This window comes from Echinops telfairi, unplaced genomic scaffold (assembly GCF_000313985.2).
Source record: "Echinops telfairi isolate 266 unplaced genomic scaffold, ASM31398v2 ScPeMD7_53;HRSCAF=182, whole genome shotgun sequence".
NCBI lineage: Eukaryota > Metazoa > Chordata > Mammalia > Afrosoricida > Tenrecidae > Echinops > Echinops telfairi.
In genome coordinates this window covers 9,325,757-9,349,186 of record NW_022103951.1, presented here as the reverse complement: position 1 = coordinate 9,349,186, position 23,430 = coordinate 9,325,757, and the positions used below count along the sequence as shown (strand labels likewise).

General features: G+C 52.5%; 1 protein-coding gene across 3 annotated transcripts in view; it reads right to left on the bottom strand.

The window, feature by feature from the left end:
• Positions 1 to 616: 616 nt before the first annotated feature.
• PHKA2 (phosphorylase kinase regulatory subunit alpha 2) overlaps positions 617 to 23,430 on the bottom strand; it is a 60,307-nt gene continuing 37,493 nt past the window's right edge. The window contains exons 15-32 of one of the 3 annotated variants that reach the window (XM_045290665.1): positions 22,811 to 22,920; positions 21,439 to 21,583; positions 21,100 to 21,178; positions 19,985 to 20,154; positions 19,163 to 19,336; positions 17,556 to 17,644; positions 15,990 to 16,123; positions 15,617 to 15,773; positions 14,742 to 14,821; positions 14,564 to 14,642; positions 14,321 to 14,450; positions 13,450 to 13,551; positions 11,849 to 11,967; positions 11,287 to 11,316; positions 8,222 to 8,392; positions 6,310 to 6,363; positions 5,569 to 5,769; positions 617 to 1,243 (exon numbers count right to left, since the gene is read on the bottom strand). In XM_045290665.1, the coding sequence (XP_045146600.1) occupies positions 1,067 to 1,243; positions 5,569 to 5,769; positions 6,310 to 6,363; positions 8,222 to 8,392; positions 11,287 to 11,316; positions 11,849 to 11,967; positions 13,450 to 13,551; positions 14,321 to 14,450; positions 14,564 to 14,642; positions 14,742 to 14,821; positions 15,617 to 15,773; positions 15,990 to 16,123; positions 17,556 to 17,644; positions 19,163 to 19,336; positions 19,985 to 20,154; positions 21,100 to 21,178; positions 21,439 to 21,583; positions 22,811 to 22,920 (2,201 nt within the window). In that variant the 3' untranslated portion in view covers positions 617 to 1,066. Of the gene's footprint in view, positions 1,244 to 4,649; positions 5,287 to 5,568; positions 5,770 to 6,309; positions 6,364 to 8,221; positions 8,393 to 11,286; positions 11,317 to 11,848; positions 11,968 to 13,449; positions 13,552 to 14,320; positions 14,451 to 14,563; positions 14,643 to 14,741; positions 14,822 to 15,616; positions 15,774 to 15,989; positions 16,124 to 17,555; positions 17,645 to 19,162; positions 19,337 to 19,984; positions 20,155 to 21,099; positions 21,179 to 21,438; positions 21,584 to 22,810; positions 22,921 to 23,430 lie in introns of those variants that run through there. The other 2 variants (XM_045290666.1, XM_045290667.1) reach the window with 2 other exon arrangements.

The window sequence follows — 23,430 nt, the reverse complement described above, 5'->3', positions numbered from 1 at the left end:
ACAAGGGCAGGCTTGGAGGAGGCCCCACCCCTGCCAGTGTCACTGCACCCCCCTGCCCTGGAAAGACTGACCCTGGGGTGGGGGAGGCATTGAATGACAAGTGTTGGCAAGTTGCCCCTCCGGCCAGACCCTCACCCCAGGAGCCCCCATGATCCGTGCCCTCTACCACTGCCTCCTGTCAGTGCTGGAGTGTGTGCCCTGAGCAGCCAGCTGGGCCCCAGCTATGGGGGATTCTAAGACAAAAGCTCAACCACCCCTCTAGCACCACTGGCTGGCCAATTTAGGGGCAGAGACCCCCAGAGAACTACCCTTTGAGGTTCAGGCTGAAAGTTTACAGGAGTCCTCTTCGCATGAGGGCTTGGCTGCTTTCTGGAAGGAATAGCTGCCTCACTCAGGTGGCAGGACCTTGAAGGGAGGCCATCGTCTACAGGGTCTCATGCGGTGAACGAGGAAGAGAAGGGGGCTCTGCAGGGCAAGGGTGAGGGTGAGGTTCCTCAAGGAGCAGGTTCATTCAGACGAGGAAGGGCTCGCAGGCTTGCCAGCAGCCAGGGGCTGGTCCCGGGTGACAGCTGGATGACATTCTTTACACTGTCAGGAGTGAGGCTGAGACCATGAATCTGTTCCAATTCTTTATTTTTAAATCCCTCAGCTGGTTAAAGACATTGAAGGAGAGATGTGACAGTCACTTGCAATTTGTCCCAGATGGGCCTTTACTTAGGTCCAGAAAGAGGCTCAGGGGACTGGGCTGGGGTCACTGACTGGCCCCAGGGCCCTTTGCCAGGCCTTTGTGGAAGCTGAACTTAGGTCCAGAAAGAGGCTCAGGGGACTGGGCTGAGGTCACTGGCTGGCCCCAGGGCCCTTCGCCAGGCCTTTGTGGAAGCTGAGTGAGCAAGGGGATCCCGTTCATGGGACTCACAAATGTTCCCAATCGACCCTGAGCCCAGAGGGACTGTGGGACCAGCGTCCCTTGGGAAGGAGCTGGGATGCTGCGCTGCGGTCAGTTCTCTAAGGCAGGTCCTGGGGGCCCAGGCCCTTATTTTCTGGGCTCGTTGGCTATAGTGGAGACTCAGCATCCGGACCCAGGCCCTGTGTCTGAGGGACCCCTCTGCTGTACGAAGCGGAGCCCACCCCAACTCAGGAAGGGGGCCATCATCTCAGGTGCTGGCGTTCTCTGCTCCCAGCCATCTGCCCTGGCTTTGCATGCCAGCCAGGGACCCCGGAGTCCTCCGTTTCTGGGCAGCTGCTGCAAGGGCAGAGTACCAAGTGAGCAAGGGAAGCATGAGCCTGCTTGTGTTTACTTACTCATTTGGAATGAACAATGTGATGAAAACATATGAAACTGTTCATTACAGGTGAGTAAGTAGGTCCAAGTAAGCCCGTGCTTACCTTGCTTGTTGGGTAATCTAACACTGAGCAGAGGCACCGGTGGTTTTATCAGGGCTAGGGAGTGGTTTCGGATATTGGTCCTGGCTGGGGAGCCCCCAACCTGGGTCTCTGGCCCTGCTGGCAGCCACATGACTGACTCACCTGTTATTCTTCTAGAGCCATCGTTCTATTCCAGCCAGCCTGAGGTGCTTGCAGATCAGAACCGTGACACACAGCAAAGGATAGCCTGAGCCTTGGAGAGGGATTCGAACCAGGGCAGAGCCAGTCCCAAAGGCAGCTCAGACTCGTGGGGCCCACGCTGGGGCGACGGTTGACACTTGGTCCAGAGCTACAGAACCCAGGGTTTAGGTGCCCTTTCTTTGAGGGCTTCCCAATATCCCACCCACCTCACCAGTCCCATTTCTCAGCACCCAGCAGCACTGGCTCAGAGCAGGTCCCGGGTGAATCCAACTGTCAGTCACATAGGGCAGCTGAGCAGGTGGATGTCACATGACTTCAGAGTTCCTAAGTCCAATGCTTCCAATCCTTCCTTCTAAGGAGACTCATTGGCCAAAATTCTGCACCCTTGCCTTTAAACTGCCCCTCAGTTTTCTGACAGAACATTCCCCTCTCTCTAACCATCAATCCAACACTGAGCCTTCGCCCTCAGGTGCTTGGTGTTCAGGCCAGAGCATGCTCAGGGTAACTGAAAGCCGTGGCTTCCCCCAGATGGATTTCTGAGGGGGTTCAGGGAGAAGGTGCTCCTGGAGGTGACCATCTGGGAGCATGGTGCTCACATCCTGCAAAGTGCCGAGGCACACGGAGCAGATGGCAAGGGCTTCAAAAGCAGAAGAGTCACCTTGAAAGACAGTGGAGCAAAGCAAAGGTAAGAGGCTTTGGGACCCTTTGATAACAAAGCAGCCGAAAAGACAAAAGCTTTTTGTCAGACTGGCGCCAAAGTCAATAGAACAGAGATGACTCGGCTGTAACTGACATCGAGGGCAAGCGAGCCTCCTGTCTTCTTGTCCAGAAATAAATGACAAACGGTGAGGCTTCTCCGGCTTCCTGAGAGCTGGACTCTTCTCCCCACTTTTGACAGCGGGAGCATTTACTTCTCTCCAGCCAGGCAGTTCATGCATAATCTCCCTCATTCACACCTTCCAACAGCTGCAGACTATCCAATGGACCTGACAGAGTCAGTTCCCAGGAGCCTCTGGGCCTGGCAGAGTGCCTGTTCTCCTGCCTGCTGGCCTTGGGGGTGCCACTGGGCATGTCTGCCTCCCTGTGAGCAGGACCCCACCACAGCCAGAGGCAGGTGAGTTAGGGATGCTTTGTTGTGCGGCTTGCTTGTTCCAGTGCTGGGCTTTATGCCTCTTGCACACTGGCAGATGGACAAACTGAAGCACACTAAGGTCCAATGCCTTGCCCCCCAGGCCCTCGAGCCAGGATTCACCGCTTCTGAGCAGGGAGCGTCCCTGGCAGTGACTTGTCCTCTGAGACAGAACATTCTAATCCTTCAAGGCCCAGCAAAGGTCAGCACGGGTTTCTGGGCTCCCAGGGGAGGGTGGTGGTGCTGCTTCCGCCAGCGCCTCGCTCGCTCAGCCATCTCTTCGTGGCCTGGGCCTCAGCTGCTTGCGGAAGGGCTCAAGCCTCAGAAAGCTGTGCTCGGGGCTTTGAAGCTGACAGCTGGCTGCCTGTGGAAATGCAGTGCTATTTCAGGGTTTCGTTTTAAAGAGGTTTCAAAGGAGAAGCTCGAGGCGCAGCTAAATTGCTCATTAGGGCTCCTCTCCCAGCTGCTGCTCGACTGCGAGCCCAATGCTGCAGCTGGGTCTTTCGAGCCACCCGCAGGCAGGTGACTGCTTCATGAGCTCACCTGGGGGCCGGCAGCGCTCTGTAAGTTTGCTCCCCAAACGCCGGCAGCACAGGCTGTGTGCGTCTGAAATGATCCTCCGGGGAGTCTGTCAGGGGACTGACTCAGGACGGGCGGATGGGGGGGGGGGGCACACACACTTGTACACAACTGCCCCTAAGGAACTGGGTGATGGTGATCACTGAACCCTCAAAGGAAAATAGACGTGCCCCCCCCCCTCCTCCCCAGGCTGTCAAATGTAGAGCAGCTTTCTCTCCCAGGGGCTTGTCACTTCTCTGGGCCTGGGTGTGGCCCGGAGCCAGGTATGTGCCATGAGCTGCTTGCTCGCTGCAGTCTGCTGCACAAATGCAAATCCCTGTGGCAGAGGCCACCTTTCTGGGCCAGGCCCATCCCTCTGATAGTGCCTCATGCCCTGAAGGTTCGGCCATCTTCCCAGTTCAACCTCTCACTGGGGGGTGCGAGTGGGATGTTAAGTCCCTAGGGCCGAGTCCCTATTCGTTTCTCTTTGCATTTTCACACCTGACACACTGACAGAGACGGGCAGCAGGCTGAAGATGTTTGGGAAGGAAGGTGCAGTCTAGTCACGGGAGGAAGGGTTTTATGTACCGACTGTCACGGGAAGGGACCAGGGGAGGCAGAATGGAAGGAGATTCCAGTGTCGGGAAATGACTCTGGATGGACCTTGCCAAGGGGAATACGGTGGCTTCAGCGATAGAGGGGACAGAGTGAGCGAGCCTGTGTGACAGCCTGCCCAGGTGGCCTCTCCTGCCGTGTCTGTGTGGCATCCACTCAGGGCAGTAGCGCACGTCCCCTCCATGGCAAGTGTGTGGAAACTGCCCAAGGCAAGTTTCCATCCCAGAGGCAGAGCCACTAGTCCACCCTACCACCCCCACCAGACACAAAGGGCGAGCTCATTTGCAGAAACCTTTCCTCCTGGTGCTGGTTCACCACCTCCAGCCACACCTACGTGAGAGGTTTGAAAGGAATGTGCTTCTGGGGCGAGGTCGAGCACACGTTTTTCCCCAGCCTTCTATTTATAGCAGGGAGCCATTGTTTCAGTGGGAACACACCACTAATTTTCGTGGCAGCGGATGGCTCACTCTCCTGACAGGATGGGCTCACCCTGAGCACTGGGAGGTGGCGTCAGGCCTGCTGGGAGGAGAGGTCACGCTGCCTGGGCAACGAGCAGCGAGGCACTGAAGTGGGGCCCTCAGGGAAAGCCCCCTTTCGTTTTGGTTGGGTTCTAGAAGCTGTGGTGGCTTTGATCGGCCAGGACAATCCCTTTGAATCCGGGGAGCTCAATGTAACTGGGAGTGACATTCGCAATCTTGACGACAGAATTACGGGATGGGAAGGCAGCCATGCCAATGAAACCACTAGTCCAGCGAGAAAAGCAAGGCATCACACCACCAAAGCCCCGCAGAAAGAATCGTTCTATTCAGTAAACAGTTTGGTCCAGACACACTGCCTCCTGTAAGACACCCCTTTCCCCAGGTCTGTGTGTCGAGCCACTGCTGCTGGAAGGCCCTTTTCATCTTTAAGATGTGTCACTAGCTCATCTAACCTATTTCTGGAAATCTGAGAGGGCCAATTGAAGCTGCCTTCGCACTTCACCCTGCACTCAAAAGAGACCAATTACCAGTTCCTCCTCTGAGTCCACATGCCCAACTGCTGAGCAGAGGACCCCGGAGAAGCGCAGGGCGTGGCAGCTTCATCCAGAGCTCGCAGACACGGGCTTCAGAACTCTTCGCTGTGGGTCTCTCTGAGGGGACATTCCTTTATGGCTGCACACAGGGGGGGGGGTCTTGGGAAACAAAGTTCCTGATGAGGCTAGGGGACTTGTGACAGATTTAGAGCACAGTCCCTCTTACAGCGGAGAGCTACTGCATCTGGCACCCCGAGTTGGGCAGCAACTCCTGCAAATGTGAGGTGACTGCTTTCGTCAGATAGGTCATGGTCCCATAGGCCCCGCTGGGTGCGCTGTCGTAAAATAAGTGGCAGATCCCTGTGGCTTGGTCTTTCTCCAGGGTGTCCAGGCCACAAGTGGCCATCTGCAGCAGGAAGGAGGAAAGGGACCAATGAGCAGGGGCTGGCCGCCTCTCTGTGAGGAGGGAACTGTGGGGACAGGGTGGGGACTTGGCCAGGGGCCCGGATGGAGCTTGTGGGGCTGTTTGGAGTAAAAGCTCCTTGGCAACTGGCCTAGGCGTCTCCCCAAGTTCTGAGAGAGTGTTCCTAAGGGGCCACCATGCTTGCACTAACTCGGATGATGTTTCCTGCTGCCCCTTTCCTATTGGATGCCCAGCCTCCCCACAGGCTCCCCTCAGGACACCCACCTGGTCCTGCATGAACAGCTGGTTGGCCATCTGCACGATGTGGTCCACATGGATTATGCCCCCGAGGCTGGTCATCTCTGTGTCCGAGAGCATCGTCAGCACCAGGATCGCTTCTACCAGCAGCTGCCGATACTCAGGCTGGGGCACTCGATTCAGCACCGACTCTACGTGCACTGCGAACTTGATCTCATGCGGGGTCATCTGGCAAAGCAACCAGCAACAGCCAGGAGTGAGGCACAGGGGACCCTGCTCTGTGCCCCACACAAGCCACCTCACTGAGTAAGTCTGCGGCCCCCCCCCCCAATGTGCTTATGGGACTCCATGGAGCAAATCCCTGCCCTGGGGGCATGGTCCCCATATGGGCAACGGGATCAGGGACCATGCCTCACTCTCCTTCATGCTTCCCTGTGGCATGCTCCTTTGGGCAGAGTGAAAATACAACCATCTGTTTTGAAAAGACTGACTCCCGAGTCAATAAGTCAAGGCAGGCAGCTGTATGCAGCTAACGAGATGGGGCCAGGGGAGGCCTGTATGCTATGGGGAGTCCCTCAGTTCTCTAGGTGGGTCTCTAAGGGGTCTGTGCCTAGTGGGACAAATCTTAGGTTCTTAGCACCAAGAAATGGGCAGAGCGCAAGGGTGAAAGGGCTCATCCCAGACCTGCAGACCACCATCCGGAGCCCGAGTTATATGCACCCACGGTAAAGTGAGGCGGAGCCAGCATTTGACAATTTGTCATTGTACCTCTTGTGTTGCTGAGGAGGGGAGGACGTAGCCATCGATGGAGAGCCCGTGGCACTGCAGGCAGAACACACAGAGCACTTCTGTCACATACCAGAACGTGACCAGTAATTGCACGTGTGCGTGCGCATGCACACGTGTACACGCGTGCACACACCTCCAGTCGTTCTGCCAGAAAACCTGCATGAGGGCTGGAACACACCAGACTGCCTGTTATTTTTAGACAGCTTGTTCTCACTGCCCACAGGCTGTGTTGTCGATGGAACAATTCTGGAGAAACCAGCAGGGGTCTTTCCGAGCTCGCATGACCAATGCCCTCAGGAGCTGCTGCGTCCTCTTGTGTGGCGCCTCAGTCACTTGGCATTGAACTTGGCAACCAGGCCTGGCGGCTGAGAGGCCCCCCTTTGGCGCCATAATAAAGGGTGGCTTTCACGACTCCTGCTGGTTGAAGTGAGGCTCTGTGCCTTTGCAGGCGTCTATTTTGGAGATTTCTATAATAAGCACCAATCACAAAGGACTGCGGCACGTGCACAGACGCACACACACGCCCGCTCGTGGGTATAAATATCAAGCTGCACAAGGAGGGAGGCAGCCTCTTCACAATAAGAGTTTCTTGGTGGGGAGCCAGGGGCAGCCCAGGGGAAGCGGGTGGTGCCCCAGGATGAATGGGGAGATTTTCAAGGAACAGCTTATGGGGGTCTAATTGGTTTGGCCCTGAATCAAGGCCCTGGCCCAGCAGGGCCACTGCCTTTGTCCCCAGAGCGGTTGAGGACACAGTGGTAATGTTGTCGTTTTGCATGCAGGCTGTCATTGGCTCCTGAGCAGCAGCAGAGACTGAGAACCGGAGGCAGGTGGCCTGTGAGGCTACCCTTAGAGCCCAGGCCAGCAGAGGCCCAGGGCCTGGCTCAGAGACCGCACAGATTAGGAGACGGTAAAGCCCATGTGGCTTCAGGAAGGGGGTGCAGGCAGCCTGCATTTGGGGTTGCTTTTCCCTCGTGCCAGAACCACGAGCCGTTTTGGTGTGGGTCCTGGAAGCCGCAGTGAGTCTGGGGCTCGAAGAACAAGGGCACTGTTTTGCCACCCTACTTGTTCCATCATGGCGCCTGGGGCTGTGTCCCCAACACGGGTTTCTGCTGGTACTTGCACCCACCCCCCAGGCAGTTGGGAAAGTGTGTGGGGGGAGGGTGGGGGGAGGGCACTCAGGGTGGACGGGAAGATTCCATCAGTACTTTCTCTCCGCACTTTGTAGAAACAGTGGTTCTCAACCTTCATAATGCTGCAACCCTTCAGTACAGTTCCTCATGTTGTGGTGACCCACCCAACCATAAAATAAATTTCATTGCTACTTCATCACTGTAATTTTGCTAGTTATGAATTGGGTGACCCCTGTGAAAGGGCTGTTTGACCCCCAAAGGGATTGTGACCCACAGGTTGAGAACTGCTGCTCTAGACAGGAGCCTGTTGGGTGGGCTTGACAATGAAATGCGCCAAAGGCAGGGCACTGGCCGGTTCCCAGGCCAAGAGGACATGCCAGACCTGGCTGTCACAGGGTTTTCATGCCTTCCCGTCTGGTACATCTCATGACTTTCCTATATTCCCCCACCCCCTGCACTGCCCCCTTGTCCCATTCACTGCGCTTTCAGGAGTACTGGGTCTCTCTTCAGCTGAGCCATAGGGTCTCCATGGGGGCCATGTCTGGAGACTTTTTATCTAAGTGGGGGGTGGGGTGCTACTGGCATCTGGTGAGTAGAGGTCAGAGAGGTTGAACATCCCACAAGACACAGAGCTGCCGGACCCTGAACTCTGGTAAGAGACTGGTATTGCACCCCGAAAAGGAGTGACCTGTGCACCTTGGAAGCATGTGCTTTCCAGCAGCGACGCCCTGAGTACATGGATGTGTGGGGACCAAGCTCACCTTCTGGAGGAAAGTCCACACCTTTTGGTAGAAGCCCACGGGGACTCTGTTAATAGCGCCATCCAGCCGCCGCCTGCGCAGCCACTGGCCCTGCCGCTCCCCCCAGCCAATGTGATGCCCTCCTGAGTCCGTCGATGAAGTGCCCGTGGGTGAGGAGGGGGTGCTGGATCTCTGCAAGACAAGACAGCAAGTGGCCCTCAAACTGTCCCCGTGCCGGGGGCCACCGGCAGGCACTCGTCGAACGCTCTGCACCAAGGAGAGCTGCTCTGAGAGGGGGCAGCACCCGGACTCGGCCTGGCCCATTTCTGTTTGACCTCTTTCCTTAACTGGGGTGCTAACATGCCCCTTCCACACACTCCACTCAGCCCCCAGAGACCCCGCCAGCACAGGGAGGGAGTGGACATGGTGGGGCCAGGCACTGGATGGAGATGGTCCGAGGGCCAACCTTGACCCCATCTGTTAAGCCCCTGCTGGGCTGCTTCATTGGGGCTTGGTCTCATCTGAGTAGGGGCCTCAGGAGGGCGTTTGGTAGCTCGCATGCTGTGAACATCCACTGGGGGAGATCTCTATGCTCTGGGAGCGTGCTGGCTGGTGTTGAGGGCTCAGTAAGGGGCAGCTGATATGAGCAGGCCAGCTAAAGGCTCGGTGCCTGGAACCCCACGGCCTGGGACATGGGGCCCCTGCGCTGTGATGGGAGAGCAGCCAGCTGGATGCTAGCTGAGCCCTGATCTTCTGAGACCCCCAAACTGCCTAGGGGAAGACAGCTCTAGAGGCAACTGGAAAGGTTCGAGGATTGGGGGCTGGAGGCCTGGCTTCCCTGCCCACCCTCACTGCCATCAAGCTGCTGTCACACCCTGGACAGGGAAGGGAATGTCTCCATGTGGCAACCTCAAAGGTACAGGTGGGAAAAGGGAGCCCCATCTTCCAACACCCTGGAGGGCCGGGGACAGGTTCGTCTTCGTATACTCATTTCTCTTTGTTGGGATCTTATTTTGAAAGGGTCCTAGAGGAAGAGTCAGACTGGCCTCTGGGACCAGGGGCCTCCACCACCAAGGCCATCCTGAAGGCCACCTCCTAGACATAGAGTGGGGAAATCAATCAGCACTGTGGTTCCATGCAAGGCAAAGGAAGCCAGCCCAGGTTCCAGAAGCGTTCAGGACTTGGTAGGGAGAGCACTCCTCCAGAGCCTGCCGAGAGGCGGCAGAAGCAGAGAATTGAGACTTGGCTCCTAACAGAAAAGAAAGCTCAGTTCAGGAATCTCCCAACCTGCTAGATGCTTCTGAAAATTACAGGTTGGGGAAGGTGTCAACATCAAAAGAAAACACATAATCTCTGCTCACATCTTGGGAAGTGAACGATGGGGCGGGAGGAAGTGAAAGGCAGTAAGAGGTCCCAGACCCTACGGACAATGAGGCAGTGACGGGCTTCCCGACATTGTTTACTGCACACTTAGAGGCTTGTGCGCTGTTCGGCATAGCCTGGCCCACAGACAAGAACTAGAAAACAAAACGAGTCCGCTCAGTCAGGGACAAGAACACTAGAGGGAGGCAGAGGGAGGGGGGAGCAGCAGCAGCCAAAGTCCCCCAAGAGAGGAGCTGTTCTTACTGGCACCACAGGCAAACTCCCTGCCCCCGTAAGAGAACCTGGCAGGAGGTCTCCCTTCTAATGTCCAACGACAGCAGGATAGAGGGTGTCTCATCAAGTGAGGACACAATTTATTTTCCAAAGCCACACCCTGAGATGGGACTCTTTTCTGTCAAGGGCTGTGAAAATCTACAGCAAGCAACCCAACATCCCTAACAGGCCTAGCACGACAATTCGTACCACGAACAACTGAGAGATCGGGCTGCTGCCTGCTGGCCAACGAGCAGCTCATCTAAGAATCCAGATTCCCTTCCCTACCAAAGGAGCACTTGGGTGCACACGTGACATGGAAAATGACATGGAACCGCTTACACTGGGAACAGATCACAGTATAGTTCCTTGATGCACACGGCCCACTACAAACCTTTTTCCGGGCCAATTAAGCCCGTCATGGAAGGAAGGTGCCAAGACAGCATTGAAATGGAGGTGGAAAGAACCGGCCATCTTCCCCACCAGCTAGTCACTCGGATGAGGGTGACCGGAGGGAGGGTGCCACCGAGTGGCCGGCAAAGGCACAGGTTTCTGAAAATAGGTTTCTGGCTTGGGAAGAGGAGAAATTGAAATGGAGATCAGGTAACGTTTCCCTCACAACAACGCATAGAGGCCATGTGGATATATTCTGGTCCCCAATGGTTGTTTGGGGATGGAGCCGTTAACCTGGAGAAAGGGGACCACAAATTTCCGGAGGGAGGGAGGATGCAGGCCACAGGGGTAGTAGGAAAGCCCCACACCTTCCACAGGTTTTTCCCTCTTAGATTGCAATCCCAAGTGACCAGAAAGGCGGGTGTTGTTGAGTGCGGTGGAGATTTTGAGTGACAGTGACTCCATGTGAGGGACGTTCTGCATGGAAATAGCTGAACAGATCTTCCCGTGGGGCCACTGGGTGGGTTTGAACCCCAAACCTTTCAGTTAGCAGTTGAGCTGGGCTCCTTGGGGAGAATAGCAATAGCCTGGTAGTGATGTAATCACTGGTCAGATTTCCCTTTCCTTTATTTCTTTCCTTCTCTTTGAATCGTAGGGGTGAAGGGGCGGTGCCCAGAAAGTGCAAATGGTTACCATGTTCCACTGCTCACTGAATGGTTGAAGGTTCAAGTCTACCCCAAAGTGCCTCAGAAAAAAGGCCTGGCCATCTACTTCTGAAAAACCAGTCTTTTTTTTTTTAACTGATGTTTTGAGCAGGCACTTGAACCCCTCTCTCAAAGTATCCCATTAAGCCAGAGTTTGCTCATTTTTAAGAGTCTGGGGCACAAGGTCTCTTGCTTTTGAGTTCAGCTCCATGCCTGGCCCCAGGGGTCACCTGTCCCAGCACCTCCACCGCAGCCAGCTCCCAGGCAGAGCCACTTCCCCTGCATTCGCACCGCAGCCTCGTCCACATTCAGGAGTACCCATCGCAAAGACTAGACAAGGCACAAAGGATTCACCTGTTCATCAGCACTAAACCGCCTGGTCATCTGCAAATAAGAGCACAGCAGGGAGTCAGCAGGAGCGGGGCATCCCTGCCATGGGGCTCATTGTACGGATGACTCAGCGCAACGCTGCCCATGCTGCACGGTGGGACTCATTCCAGTGGGTCATCACGACCCACTTATGAGAGAAAATGGGAGCATGTTCCTCTCTGCAGGTTCTGGGATGCAGTGCCTGGGCCATTCGGCCCATTCAGTCCAAAGGAACTGAAAATCTGGGGACTGAAGCCCACTCCGAAGCCACCCCTGGATGAGGGCGGGTGAGCAGCGGGCATCATGTGCTATTGCTATTTCTGTGGGAGATGAGTGACTTTTCTAGCAGCTGTGGCCCACTTGAAAGAGCAGTTGAGGACGAGGCTGACCTGGAAAAGGGTGCTTCCTGCCCAGGTGGTGCTGGGGATGAGGGAGTGTGTGGCCTCTACAGGGCATTGCAGGCCCTGGGTTTCTGTCCCTTCCTATGCTGAGCCCAGGGAGGCACACCTTCCCTCCCTGAGCTGTCGTCGCCAGGAGACCTGCGTACCTGTTTCATCTCACTCTTCAGCCTGATGATGCCACTCCTCTCTTGTTTGGTGACACCAGTGTGCCCCACCTCATGGATGGAGATGGCAGGGCTGGATGTGGTGGAGTGGATGGGACGCACTGGAAGGGGGAGAGACACACACAAGGGGTTTTCACAAATGGCAGTTCCTGCCTTGACGGTGGAAATGCAGGCCTGCCTGTGACGAGCTGCCTTTTATTCACGTCCCAACCTCACCCCAACCAACAATCACTTCCCTTAGAGAAGGGGCCTCTGTGGCCCTGGCAACACTGTTTTCAGCACCCCAACCGGGACCTGCTCCACAGCTTGGCTCAACATGGGCCGCTGGGACACAGAGGAGAAGGCACAAAGGGCAAACAGTCCCTTAAGTCACATGCAGAAAAGGCTCAGCAGTCAGCAAAGGTGTGCCTGGAGGACCGTCGTCATCAAAGTGACAACGGCAACTTGAAAGGTTAGACAAGACCCTCGGTGGCAGTGGGTTTACAGTAATGAGAGAGTAACAATGGGGGCAAGGAGGGTGGGGATAGCCACACAAAGGGAAGCACACCATCAGTGTCACGTGGAGAAATGGTGGATGCTCTGCTGTGTCTCCTCAACCAAAAGAAAAGATCTTCTAATACAGTGAACTGGCCAAAAAAGCAGGCAAACACTCACTGGCCATAAAAGCTGTGAATATGCGCTTCAAAAATCATTTCCTTCCTTCTCTCAAAGTGTGTCGTCTTCTTTAATGACCTCACAATCACCTTTTTCTTTTACTGGAGTTTGTTGAGGGAGAAAGAAACACTGGCAGGGGAGTAGAGGGTTGGGCGGCCCTCGGGGGCAGGGCACAGCAATAAAGGGACAGCAGAAGGAGGAGGGGAAGTGTGTGTGGGGTGGGGAAAGACATTCAGGTCTGATCACAATTCTAAGCCTGCTCACACTTGCTACTTCACATAGATTGAACATCTGCAAGGACAAGTAATGCCCACCACCTCCAATCTCACTGTGGAGACCCGTTCTCCCACAGGGGGTCCTACAGGAGGCCACAGGCTCTGTTCACCTTGTTCAAGCACCAGTACTAGCTGATTGCAGCTCATGGAGACCCCCCCATGGCCGTCAGACTACAACTGTGCTCTCTATAGGACAGTAACAGCTAACTTTCCAGGAATAGATTGCCAGGCCTTTCTTCTGAGGCACCTCAGAGTGGACTCAAAGGCCAAGCTTCGGGGAAGTCGCCTAATGTTTAACTCTAGGGACTCCCTTGTTCATGCTGTTGTTACTGTCAAGTTGGTTCCAACTCCGGGTGATGCCACGTCTGCAGAGATCTGCTCCCTGGGGTTCTCAGAAGCAGATTGCCAGGCCTGTCTTCCTAGGTGTCTCTTTGGGGGGGGGGTGTCGAACCACCAACCCTTGAAATACTTGAAGCCATGGCCATTTGCTCCCCCCAGGGACCCTTGTCACAGAGAGATTCTGAGCTTCATACATTCCCTCTCCAAAGCTCTATTACTGTCATAATTGAGGATGGCTTGGGGTGATGCCAGGTGGGGTCATTTGGGCAATCCCTGGGGCCCCCCCATCCCCAGAGTGAGATTGCTTTTACTTACTGCTTCTCTCAACGCCAAACTCTTTGCCACTGAGAATATGGTGCAGGAGACTTTTCATATCAAAAGGACTCAGGTTCATCAAACTCTCAGAGGCTTCTTCTCCTAAAGGCAATGTGTGTTCAGTGTCGAGGACACAGGGTTGGTGACCAATGAGGAGAGAGTTGGGTAACGGGGGGTGGGGGTGGGGGTGGGCTGCTGGGTCTCCTATTCCTTGGTGCTTGTAAACGCTGCTGCTGACACATGGATCCTAAACTAGGTCTTTTCCTCTCGCTTCTGAAAAGAAGCCAAACTCATGGTCACCGAGTCCCTTCTGACTGAGAGAGACCCTCCATCAGGCCTCATCTTTCTCCCAAGAAGCAGCTCATGGGATTGAACTGCCCACCTTGTAGTAAGCAGCCAAACGTGTCACCCATGATGCCACCAGCTCTCTCTTTGGCGCTTGATTGATATGTTTAAATGAGTGGCCCTTCTTCCCCACCCGTCAAAACAAAACAAAAACCAAACTCACTGCTATCCAGTCAATGCTGACTCATCGCGACCCTATAGGATAGAGTAGAACTGCCCCTGTGGGTTTCTGAGACTGGAACCTCATCTCTCTCCCGTGGGACACGTTCTCTGCACTGCAAGGCACTAGCGTGGGAGAAGCTGGTCCAGCAAGAGCACATCCAAAGCTGTGAAGCTCTGGGTTGAGACTACCTGGGTGGGCGACCCATCCTAGCAGTGTACATGCAGGCAAGAGTGGCCCAGCACTGAGGGGTGGCAGGGTGTGCACCTCAGACCTGCCGGACCAAGAGGCAGGCCCAGGTAGTGGTGGAGTGAGCATCCCAGACCTGCTGGACAAAAAGGCTAGCCCAGGTCCCCTGCCTCTCACCTGAGCAGTTCAGGCTCCTTGCCAGCTCTGTAGCCATCACCTGAATGATCAGTCCGATCCGGAGTCGCAGCATCTCCACAAAGAGGCTGGGCTGGGCCCTGACATACATGGCCAGGTAGACCACAATCTCCTAATGCCAGCACAGAGCAGGGACAGCACTTTAGAGCCTGGGCAGGGTGTGCACTAGGCCCTTCAGGTTCTGGGGACAGAAGGAAAAGCCCACCTCTCCTGGCAGCCCCTAACCTGGGTGAGGACGGCGATGCTGATGTCCTGCCCACTGGCTTCATAGATGAGTCTTGTGAGTTCCTCCGGAGGGAGTGGCCTAGGAGGGAGAGGTGGGTCACAGGCATGAGACAGTTTTCCCTTTCCTCTCGAGCAGCTCCCAGGCCAGCTCCCCCCAGACTGTGGCCCGGCCACTTACGCGGAGATGGTCTTCTCTCGGGGTTCGGGGGGCAGGCCCACTGTGAGCTGCTTCTGGTGGGACAGCAAGTCCGTGCAGGCCTATGGATTGGGGGGGGTGGGGAGAGGCAGGGCCGCAAATGCCAGGAGGGTCACTGCCAATAGGACCAGAAAGGTACCTCGACAAACCTTATGACCAATACGGAAAACTCGACACCCCAGACTCAGCCACCCAAGCCAGAGCTGGGTTCCAGTGGCCAGTGTGGCTCTGCAGGGCCCGTGGGTGGGGGCGGGGGAGGAAGATTCACTGTCTCTCTTTAGTACTTACCCAGGAGGGGTGGGTCACCGTGCGGCACTAACACTAAGGGTTAACGACCACCTTCCAGTTCCCAGTGAGTTACACAAGGACTCCAAAATACACGTTCCAGACCTCACTCTCTAGGAGCAGTGGACATTTCCAGAACAGTGTCTGGGTGGGCAGGGGAGAACTAGTGGTCTCTGCGCTGTGGGTGCTCTCAGAGGCGCTCCCACGGCAGTAGGGGGCATCAGACAGGGGCCTGCTTTGCCTGGGGCACGAGTCGGTAAACTGCAGCTCGAGAGCTATATGCGGCTCTTTCGATAATGTACATGTGGCTCTGAAGTCAAACTGAAAAAATAAAACTATCATAGTTTCATTTACAGGATATTCAGATTTAAGAGTGGTTGCATTTGTTTGTAAAAATAGATTTGTGGCGAATAATTTTTTAATTGTTTTATGGACTGGCTCTTCCGTCTCAAAAGTTTGCTGACTCCTGGCCTAGATGCAAACCCAGTTAAGAGGAGAAACGAAGACTAGCAAGAGACAAGGGCCTGGGCTAAACATAAGACCCTGGGACAGCCCTGCCCACCAGCTCTGACCTCTTCCAGGACCTCCACTTTCTTCCTGAGCAGGCCTGAGATGTAGCGAATCAAACCCCACTCTTGGTTCAGGCCGGCTTTGCCATACAGCTCGCTGAGGAGAGTGTGCACCGTGACCCCGTGCTGGCCCGAGAGATTGGTGTCCCAGTTGGCACCCCTGTCAGAAAGTAGAAAACCCCAGAATTATGGTGCTGACAGATCTGGCACGAAGGCTGGGAATAGGTGAGTTATTCAAGCCTGGAGCCTAACCTCAGGGTTGCGTTCTCTGAGGCCCTGCACGATGGGGGAGAACAGAAAGGCAGGGCCTCGGTGTGCTGGGACATCAGGAAGGTGAGAAAGAAGAGTTGAGGCACCATGAGAGTTGTGGACTTACTTGATTATATACAGCATATACAAGATGTCTGCTTGGTCCTGGAGATTGGAGCAATCCTTCAGCTGCTCGACCAGCTTCTCACAGTCCACATCACCCTGGTCGTCACAGGGCCATTGGAATTCGCCTTCAGGAGTCTGGCCGTAGGAAGCCAAAAAAGGGTAGCATGGGGGAGGGCAGAAGGAGTGCGTGGGCTTTCAGAAGATACAGAAGTGAATCCCCACCCTGATCCCTCACTGTGCTTATGAAAATTCGGGGTACCTTTTTATTTGTGTGCTTTAACTACTTTTGATCAGTAAGGCACTTCGTTGGCCATTTGTGAGGGACTGGGTTGAAGAAGTGAAAACGTGGGTGCAAAACTAACCTCTGTGATCGAAAAGCGGTAGCCTTTGGGGGAGGGGGGAGAGGAAGTGGTGGGGACTACACGCCCGGGTGCACGCTTCTTCACAGATACAGATGCTTCACTTGGGCACCATGTGTTAGGGAAAACAATACAAGACACACACACACACACACACACACACACACACACTGTAAGGTGGGTTTAAGAAAACTTAACCAATTGGGGTTAAATTGAAACTTTCTCCAACAGAAACTAGATCTTTCTACTCATGTGAGAGAAAGCATCAGAGTATATAAAGGGAACCAATGGAGAAGTCTCTGCCATGTCATTCTCTTGAGGAAGCTTACACTGTTTGTTTTCCTGATAGAACACTGGGGGAAAAAAACTCCATTCCCACCCCCCCCCGCCAGCGTCCCCACCCAGACAACTTTGCAAGTGGTCCCCCTGGGCGGGCCAGCACAGATCTGGTTCTTGGGCTAGGTGGGGGTTAGTTTATTTCCTCTCGTGCTACACAGGTTCTGAGGGAATGGCAGTCTGTAACCTTTCCCTGGCCCCAAAACATAAAAGTCTGTGCCAAATTCAGTGTGTCCCCAACCAACCCAATCCACTGCCACCTCCATTCTGACCCATAGTGAGCCTGGATAGGGTTTCTGAGGCGGTCAATCTTTACAGAAGCCGATAGCCTCCTCTTTCTCCTGTTGAGAGGCTAGTGGATTTGAACACTAACCTTACTAAGCTTACTCAATAGCACCGCTACACAAACTCAAACCTGATTCCCAAAGACAAACTAGTTGGGTTCTCCTCAAAATCCAGTGAGTGCTTCTAATTCTACCGCAAGAAACACGACCCTTTGAGTTCAACTGTTTTCAAAAGTTCTTAGGACTAGAAGCACCAATATCGAATATCTTACCATTTCTTCTTTTTAAAAGATCATTTTAACGGAGGCTCTTATAGCTTTTATAACAATCATACATCAATATGTATCATGCATATAACAATCATACATTGTAACAATCATACATCTTATAACAATCATACATCTTATAACAATCTTATAACAATCATACATCAATATTTATCACACATATTTGTACCTAGGTTGCCATTATTATTTTCTAAACATTTAGTATATTTAAGCCTTTGGTATCAGCTCCTCTTTTGACCTTCCCTCCCCGCTCCCACCCTTGTGACCCCTTGATAAATGTTAAAATATTCAACTACTTTACCTTCTTGAGCAGTGGCTGAGGAGAGTCAACAAGATTCAGTGATTTACGATGGGCACTCAGAATTCTCGTTGGCAGAGCCATGGGAACAACTGGAAAACAACAGCATCCCGAGGGCCTTTATGAGGAGCGAGTACGGACCCAGAGAGTCAAGCAGGAAGGGGAAGAGCTGGGAGACAGAAGAGGGGCAAGCAAACCCAGGAGTGGGAGAGAACGACTTTTGATCAGGATGCTGAAAGAAGATGCCAGGACGAGTACCCACGCACCAGGCACCGCCCTCACTGGGCCCTCTTCCTGTGAAGCTTCAACAACAACCCTTTAACCTACTGAAACGCCTCGAGAACGTGCTCCGCCAGACACAAAGGAATTGAGAAGGAGGACAAGTAGTTCAGGAAACAGGGAATCCAACGGAGGAGATAAGCAAAAGCAATGTCCAGATGGCCGTACAGAGGAGTCCCTGGATGACAGGTGTGCCCGGGCTAGTGCACTATCACCCTAACAGAAAGAGGCTCTATGAAAAGTCACGGGCCCCCAAGGTTCACTGTGATGACGGACCTTGTGAAATGTTGTATTGTGAAGTCATTGGAAGGTATAGAAAGAAAGCAAAGCAAAGTGAAAAGAAAAGGCAATTATTAATTTCAGAAAGACAGAAAGTAAGGCAACCTTAAAAAACAATGACATATCTGTTTTCACAAGACAGGAAACTGCAGAGGGAAGAAGGGGGGTTGAAAGTGGAAAAAATGTGGTTCGATTTTTTAGTATTATATTCCACAAACAAAAGGGGGGGTGGTAAATATACATACGTATAAATATTAATAAATAAAAACAAAAAAGAGAACACTTTGAAGACCCTCCATTGGTCTGAGTGGATACCAACGGAAGCAAAAAAATACCAAAACAGACCTGAATTCTATTGTAACATACAAGTTCATTTAAAAAACAAAACAAAACAAAAACCAACCCCCCCACAAAACAAAGTAAAACTGGCAATATAATCGGTATACGATAATTCTCAGTGGGAAGTAATATTTCTACATATGTAATAATGCAAAGATGAACACTGATTTAATTACTGAGTGGTAAATCCCTAAAACCAAACCCATTTCCATCGAGTTGATTCTGACTCATAGGGACTCATATAGTACATCTTTATGGAAGCAGATAGTCTCCCCCTTCTCTCTCAGAGCAACTGGTGAGTTTGAATCCCCAACCTTGTGGTTGGCAGTCCAATGTGTACTTGGACAGTGTCATCAGGGCTCCTTAGCTACATTGGTAGGGGCGAGTAGGTGAAGCAGAGGACTGATGTTGTAAAACAACTCAATCCACATCCACAAAACAGGAAGCCAACAGTGAGGGAATAAAACTGATGCATTACCAGGCAGTGGTATAATCCATAATTTTAGGAAAATGGAGATACGTAAATGAAAGAAATAGCTAAAAGTGTTGGAAGTGGCTGCCTCTGTGACTGGTGGCCTGGGGGAGTGGGAAGGGCTGAGGCTGGAAACCTCTGCGTGTGGTCATTTAGGAGCCTTTCACCTTTAAAATTATGTCCATATATTACTGTGATAAACGAAATTCATTTAACAAGCAAAGAAGTGCTAGTGACATACACGGAATTTCCAAACCCTTTGCTTTTGCCATGACGGAAAGTATGTCCCGAGTAGAGTGGACGGCACTGAAAACATGGCGGTCTTCTGTCTTCTTACAAAGAGGGGGCAGATAGCACTTCAGAGACGTGCTTTGTAGCAGGTGGCTGATATACTGGTCAAGTTCATCTTGGCTGTCTGTAATTGGACAGGTGAGACAAAGAGCCAATGAGAAAAAGCCTATGGCTGTGCAGTATGAAAATCAATCAACTGGAAGATGGCCCAAATACTGAGACATCTGCACACTCACACAAATCCCAATAATGTCCTAAGAGATCTACACAGATAATATCTATGCCTGTAAGTTTTCTGTCTGGAAAATCTCCCTCCCAGGAAAGGAGGAGTCAGTGTAGAGTTTACATCGTATCATCTGAAGATGAACTGCCCGGTCCATAAGACGATGTGACTGGTCCTTTTTGGTATGATGAGTGAGCTGAGCATGATGGGACCCCCAACCCCAATCTCAACTAGGATTGAAAAGTAAATATCGGTCCCGCTAACCTAAGAGTTCTGTCTATTTGAGAAATGCACTATGCACAAGGTTCTATCATTAGTATACACAATCAAGTCTAGATAATTCTACATACCATTTCCTTTGAAAAGCCAAGCTGTATATTTCTGGTTCTTTGGTGAAAAGCCCTAGCTCCTAAACCTCTGTCTGTCTAGGTTTAATAAAGCCCTACTTTTGAGGGCCTCGTGTGCAGGTTAGCTTTTAAAATTTACATCGAATTCATTTTAGTAGCAGCCAGGTGCTGAAAGCACCACAAAAAGCACTCGCAGCCATACCTTCATTACAGGTGTTTTCTAAATAGCATCCTACATCAGAATCACTGTTGGGGCTTGAACTGCCGTCGCTGTCATCGTCAAACAACTTTTCATCACAGTCGGGGTCCAGGAAGGTCAGGTACGTAAAGAAAGAAGTGGTAAGAAATTCGGAAAGGCTTCCCAGTTGCACTCTGCCAAGAAACGCATTTCAGAAATGCAGGTGGAGGATGCCCACACTTCTGCTACAAAAATCACTGAGCAGCTTTTCAACACACACTGGGTCGGCACTTCTGCTACAATCAATCAATGCACTAGTGTGAGACTGTAGTGTGCCCCATATAAGTAGTCAAGGAATCAAAATGACAATGCAAGAGAGACCTATAAAGTGGAAACACATACCATATTAAAAGGCCTAAAGGAATCACTAATCTCTTCCTCCCAAAGTTGTCAAGGATTTCATTTCGTGGAAGCAGCGACTTAAGAATTATCAGGTGAAATATTGCACTGGGCAGATCTGCTGCACAAGACCTCTTTAACGTGCTAAAGAGCAAGGAGGTCACTTTGAGGACTAAGGTGTGTCTGACTCAAGCCACGGTATTTTCAATCACCTCAAATGCACGTTGGCTTATGAATAAGAAAGGTCAGGGGAGAATGGATGCATTTGTATGATGGTGCTGGTGAAGAACATTGAAAGTGCCATGGACTGTCAGAGCAACAAAAAATCTGTTTCAGAGGAAGGACGGCCAGAGTGCTTCTTAGAAGGGAAGAGGGCAAGGTAAGAGACCCATTCCAAGTGCTCAGCAAATAGCCGACCGTGTTATTGCTACCATGATGAGAAAGAAACTGATGGAAGAACTCATTTTGAAAAGTTCTCCCGATTCTGATGTCATCTACCAGGTGGGAACTTTTACAAACTGGAGGTCAAGGGCCTGAATATGGGTGGAGCTGGCAGCCAGGTGGCTGGAGAGGGATGGGGCCAGGGAAACCTGGCTTTCAGATGATCTGAAAGCGTAACAGACACCCACTCAACGCTGTTTGAGAGAGGACTCTCTCAACCATTAACAGGAAAAACGGGGCTCAGAAGGTGGAAGACTTGGGGAAAAGTGGTCAAGGTCACTATGGTCATTCCAAATCACCTTGCTCCTCCAAAGTAGCCATCCTCTAGTTTCCGAATCGTCGAGAGAACTGCAGCGTGAATGTCTGAGCCATCGTTTGCTGAAGGAGAGAACAAAAGTGAAGGATTTATTTACTTAATCTGGGACTTTTTTTTTTTTTGTGGTGGCATACATGGAAATGTCTTTCTTAAGACAATCCAACATACTTAGGGCTTAGAAGATTCCCAAGATAAGCAACCCAACTATTAAGGGACGCCCCCTAGTGCACACGGCTCTTCCCAGGGGAGCAGCTGTTGCTACTTTGGAAAGGGCCCAACTCGACACAGGGCCTGACCCAACCAGACGAAAAGGATGAGTTACTGAGCATAGTGTGGGTGATGGGAAAGGTGAGCGTGGGTCGGCCTGTCATCCGCCAGCAGGTGCATAGGTGGGCCAGCTCGATCCGCAGCATCTCCACGATCATCTCATTGTCAAGAGCCAAGTAGAAATGGTGCTGGTCAGTAAACTGAAAGGTAAAACAGGCCAGGTCACGGCCCCCCGTCAAACCCCACCCCCCAGCTCCCTGGCAACTGCACAACTTGTCAGCCCAGGCTGTGGCTCTAATCTGCCTCATCCTGGAGCTGCTGGCCTCGCGAATGGGTGGACGGGAGGTACCCCCGCTTCATTAGCGTGGAAGCAGAGCTGTGGACCCTGATTTATTCTCCGCTCCTTTCTACTGCTGCTGTCCCTGACAGCAAATCAATACCTCCTTAATTCCTCCTCCTGCCAGCCTGCTGGGCTCAGCGAGAAGGCTGCTGGGAGCAGGTGAGCATAGAGACTTTGTTTACCTGATGGATGACCTCATTATTATGGGCTAAAGGTACTGCTGCCTGATAGTGGTGACGATCAAATTGTCCTCTGGGCCTCGGGACTAGTCCATGCTCCGCTTGGGACTGAAATTCATTACTAGGGAAAATAACTAACAAGATTTTGGTGAACAGAATGGGCTAGGATGGAAAAGAACAACTTAGGGCTGCAACTGAAAGAGCCCTGGTAGCATAGTGGGTTATGTATTGGACTGCTAACTGCAAGGTCAGCACTTCTAAACCACCAGCTGCTCTGAGAGAGAAAGATGAGCTTTCTATTGCCGGAAAGTTATCATCTCACAAACCCCAAGGGGCAGTTCTACTCTGTCCTATATTTAGGCTGGCTATGCGTCGGTAGCCACTTGATGGCAGTGTGTGAGTGTGAGCCCTAAGACCCTGCAGCCCACTGTGGACCCAGGGGGGTGGGAGCTACACTCCACACTCCACGGGGACAAAGCCGCCTTCTGGCTGTGCGGATGAAGGAAAAGTATTAGGCATGCATTTCATGGGGAAGGCTCTTGTGTTTTGGAAAACAAAAACTTGGAAGAGGACTTCTAGATGATGTCTAAACTGTGTAGTCCCTCTCTCAGCCAGGGAGCTGGAGTCTGGAGCTCAGGAGGCGTGAAACCGCCGCTGCAAGGCCCGGGGGTGAGTGCTGAGCCCATGCTGGGGCATAAGTGAGGACTCCTGACTAGAAGTAAGGCCCCATGCAGGGCGTGCCAGGAAGCATTTAGCGAGCACCTTCTGTGAGCAGACACTTGTGCTGGGCAATGGATGCCATGGCACATATCTGGCTGAGCTTCAGGCATGCATCATCTCCCACGGTCAAGCACAGGGAGCCGGGGAAAGGGAGGCTTGCTGTTTTGCTCGGGGCCCACGCGTCTCACCTGGGGGGTGAAAGCAAAGACTTGGTTCCTGATCACGTAGAGCTTTGAGGTGCCCAGGACACCGATGTGTCGATATGGCCGCCCGCTCAGCTTCATCGTCTTGTTGCGTCCTATTGGAAAACCAAAGCGAAACTGGAGCTGGAGTAAATACGGCACCAACTCACCCAGGCGACTTGTGTTAAGGCTGGGATTCTTTATCTGTGGGTTGGCCTGGAAGATGGAGTTAAGATAAGAATGCTGAAACAAATGCCAACCGTTTTCTTTTTATGCATGTGTATGAACAGCAGCTGCTTCGACATCTGTATAGAATAAAACTGAGAAAAGGCCTTTGTAAGTATTCACGGTCCATGTACTTAGTACTGAGCCGTAATGGTAGAGGCAGATTTTTTTTTTCAGAACTCAAGAGAACCCCCTCCCGTTTTTAATACGCAAACAGGCATTTTCTGATACTTCAGCTACAAATGATGGATATGGCGAGTGACGGCTCTGCTTGTGGCTTTTCAAGTGGGCGCTCCTTTTTCGAAGCTGAGCTGGTTCTCATCCACCCACCTGCCAACCCCCAAAGGGGCGTGAGAAAAACAGCTTAGGCACCATCTAAACGGCATGCCCACAGGCTGTGT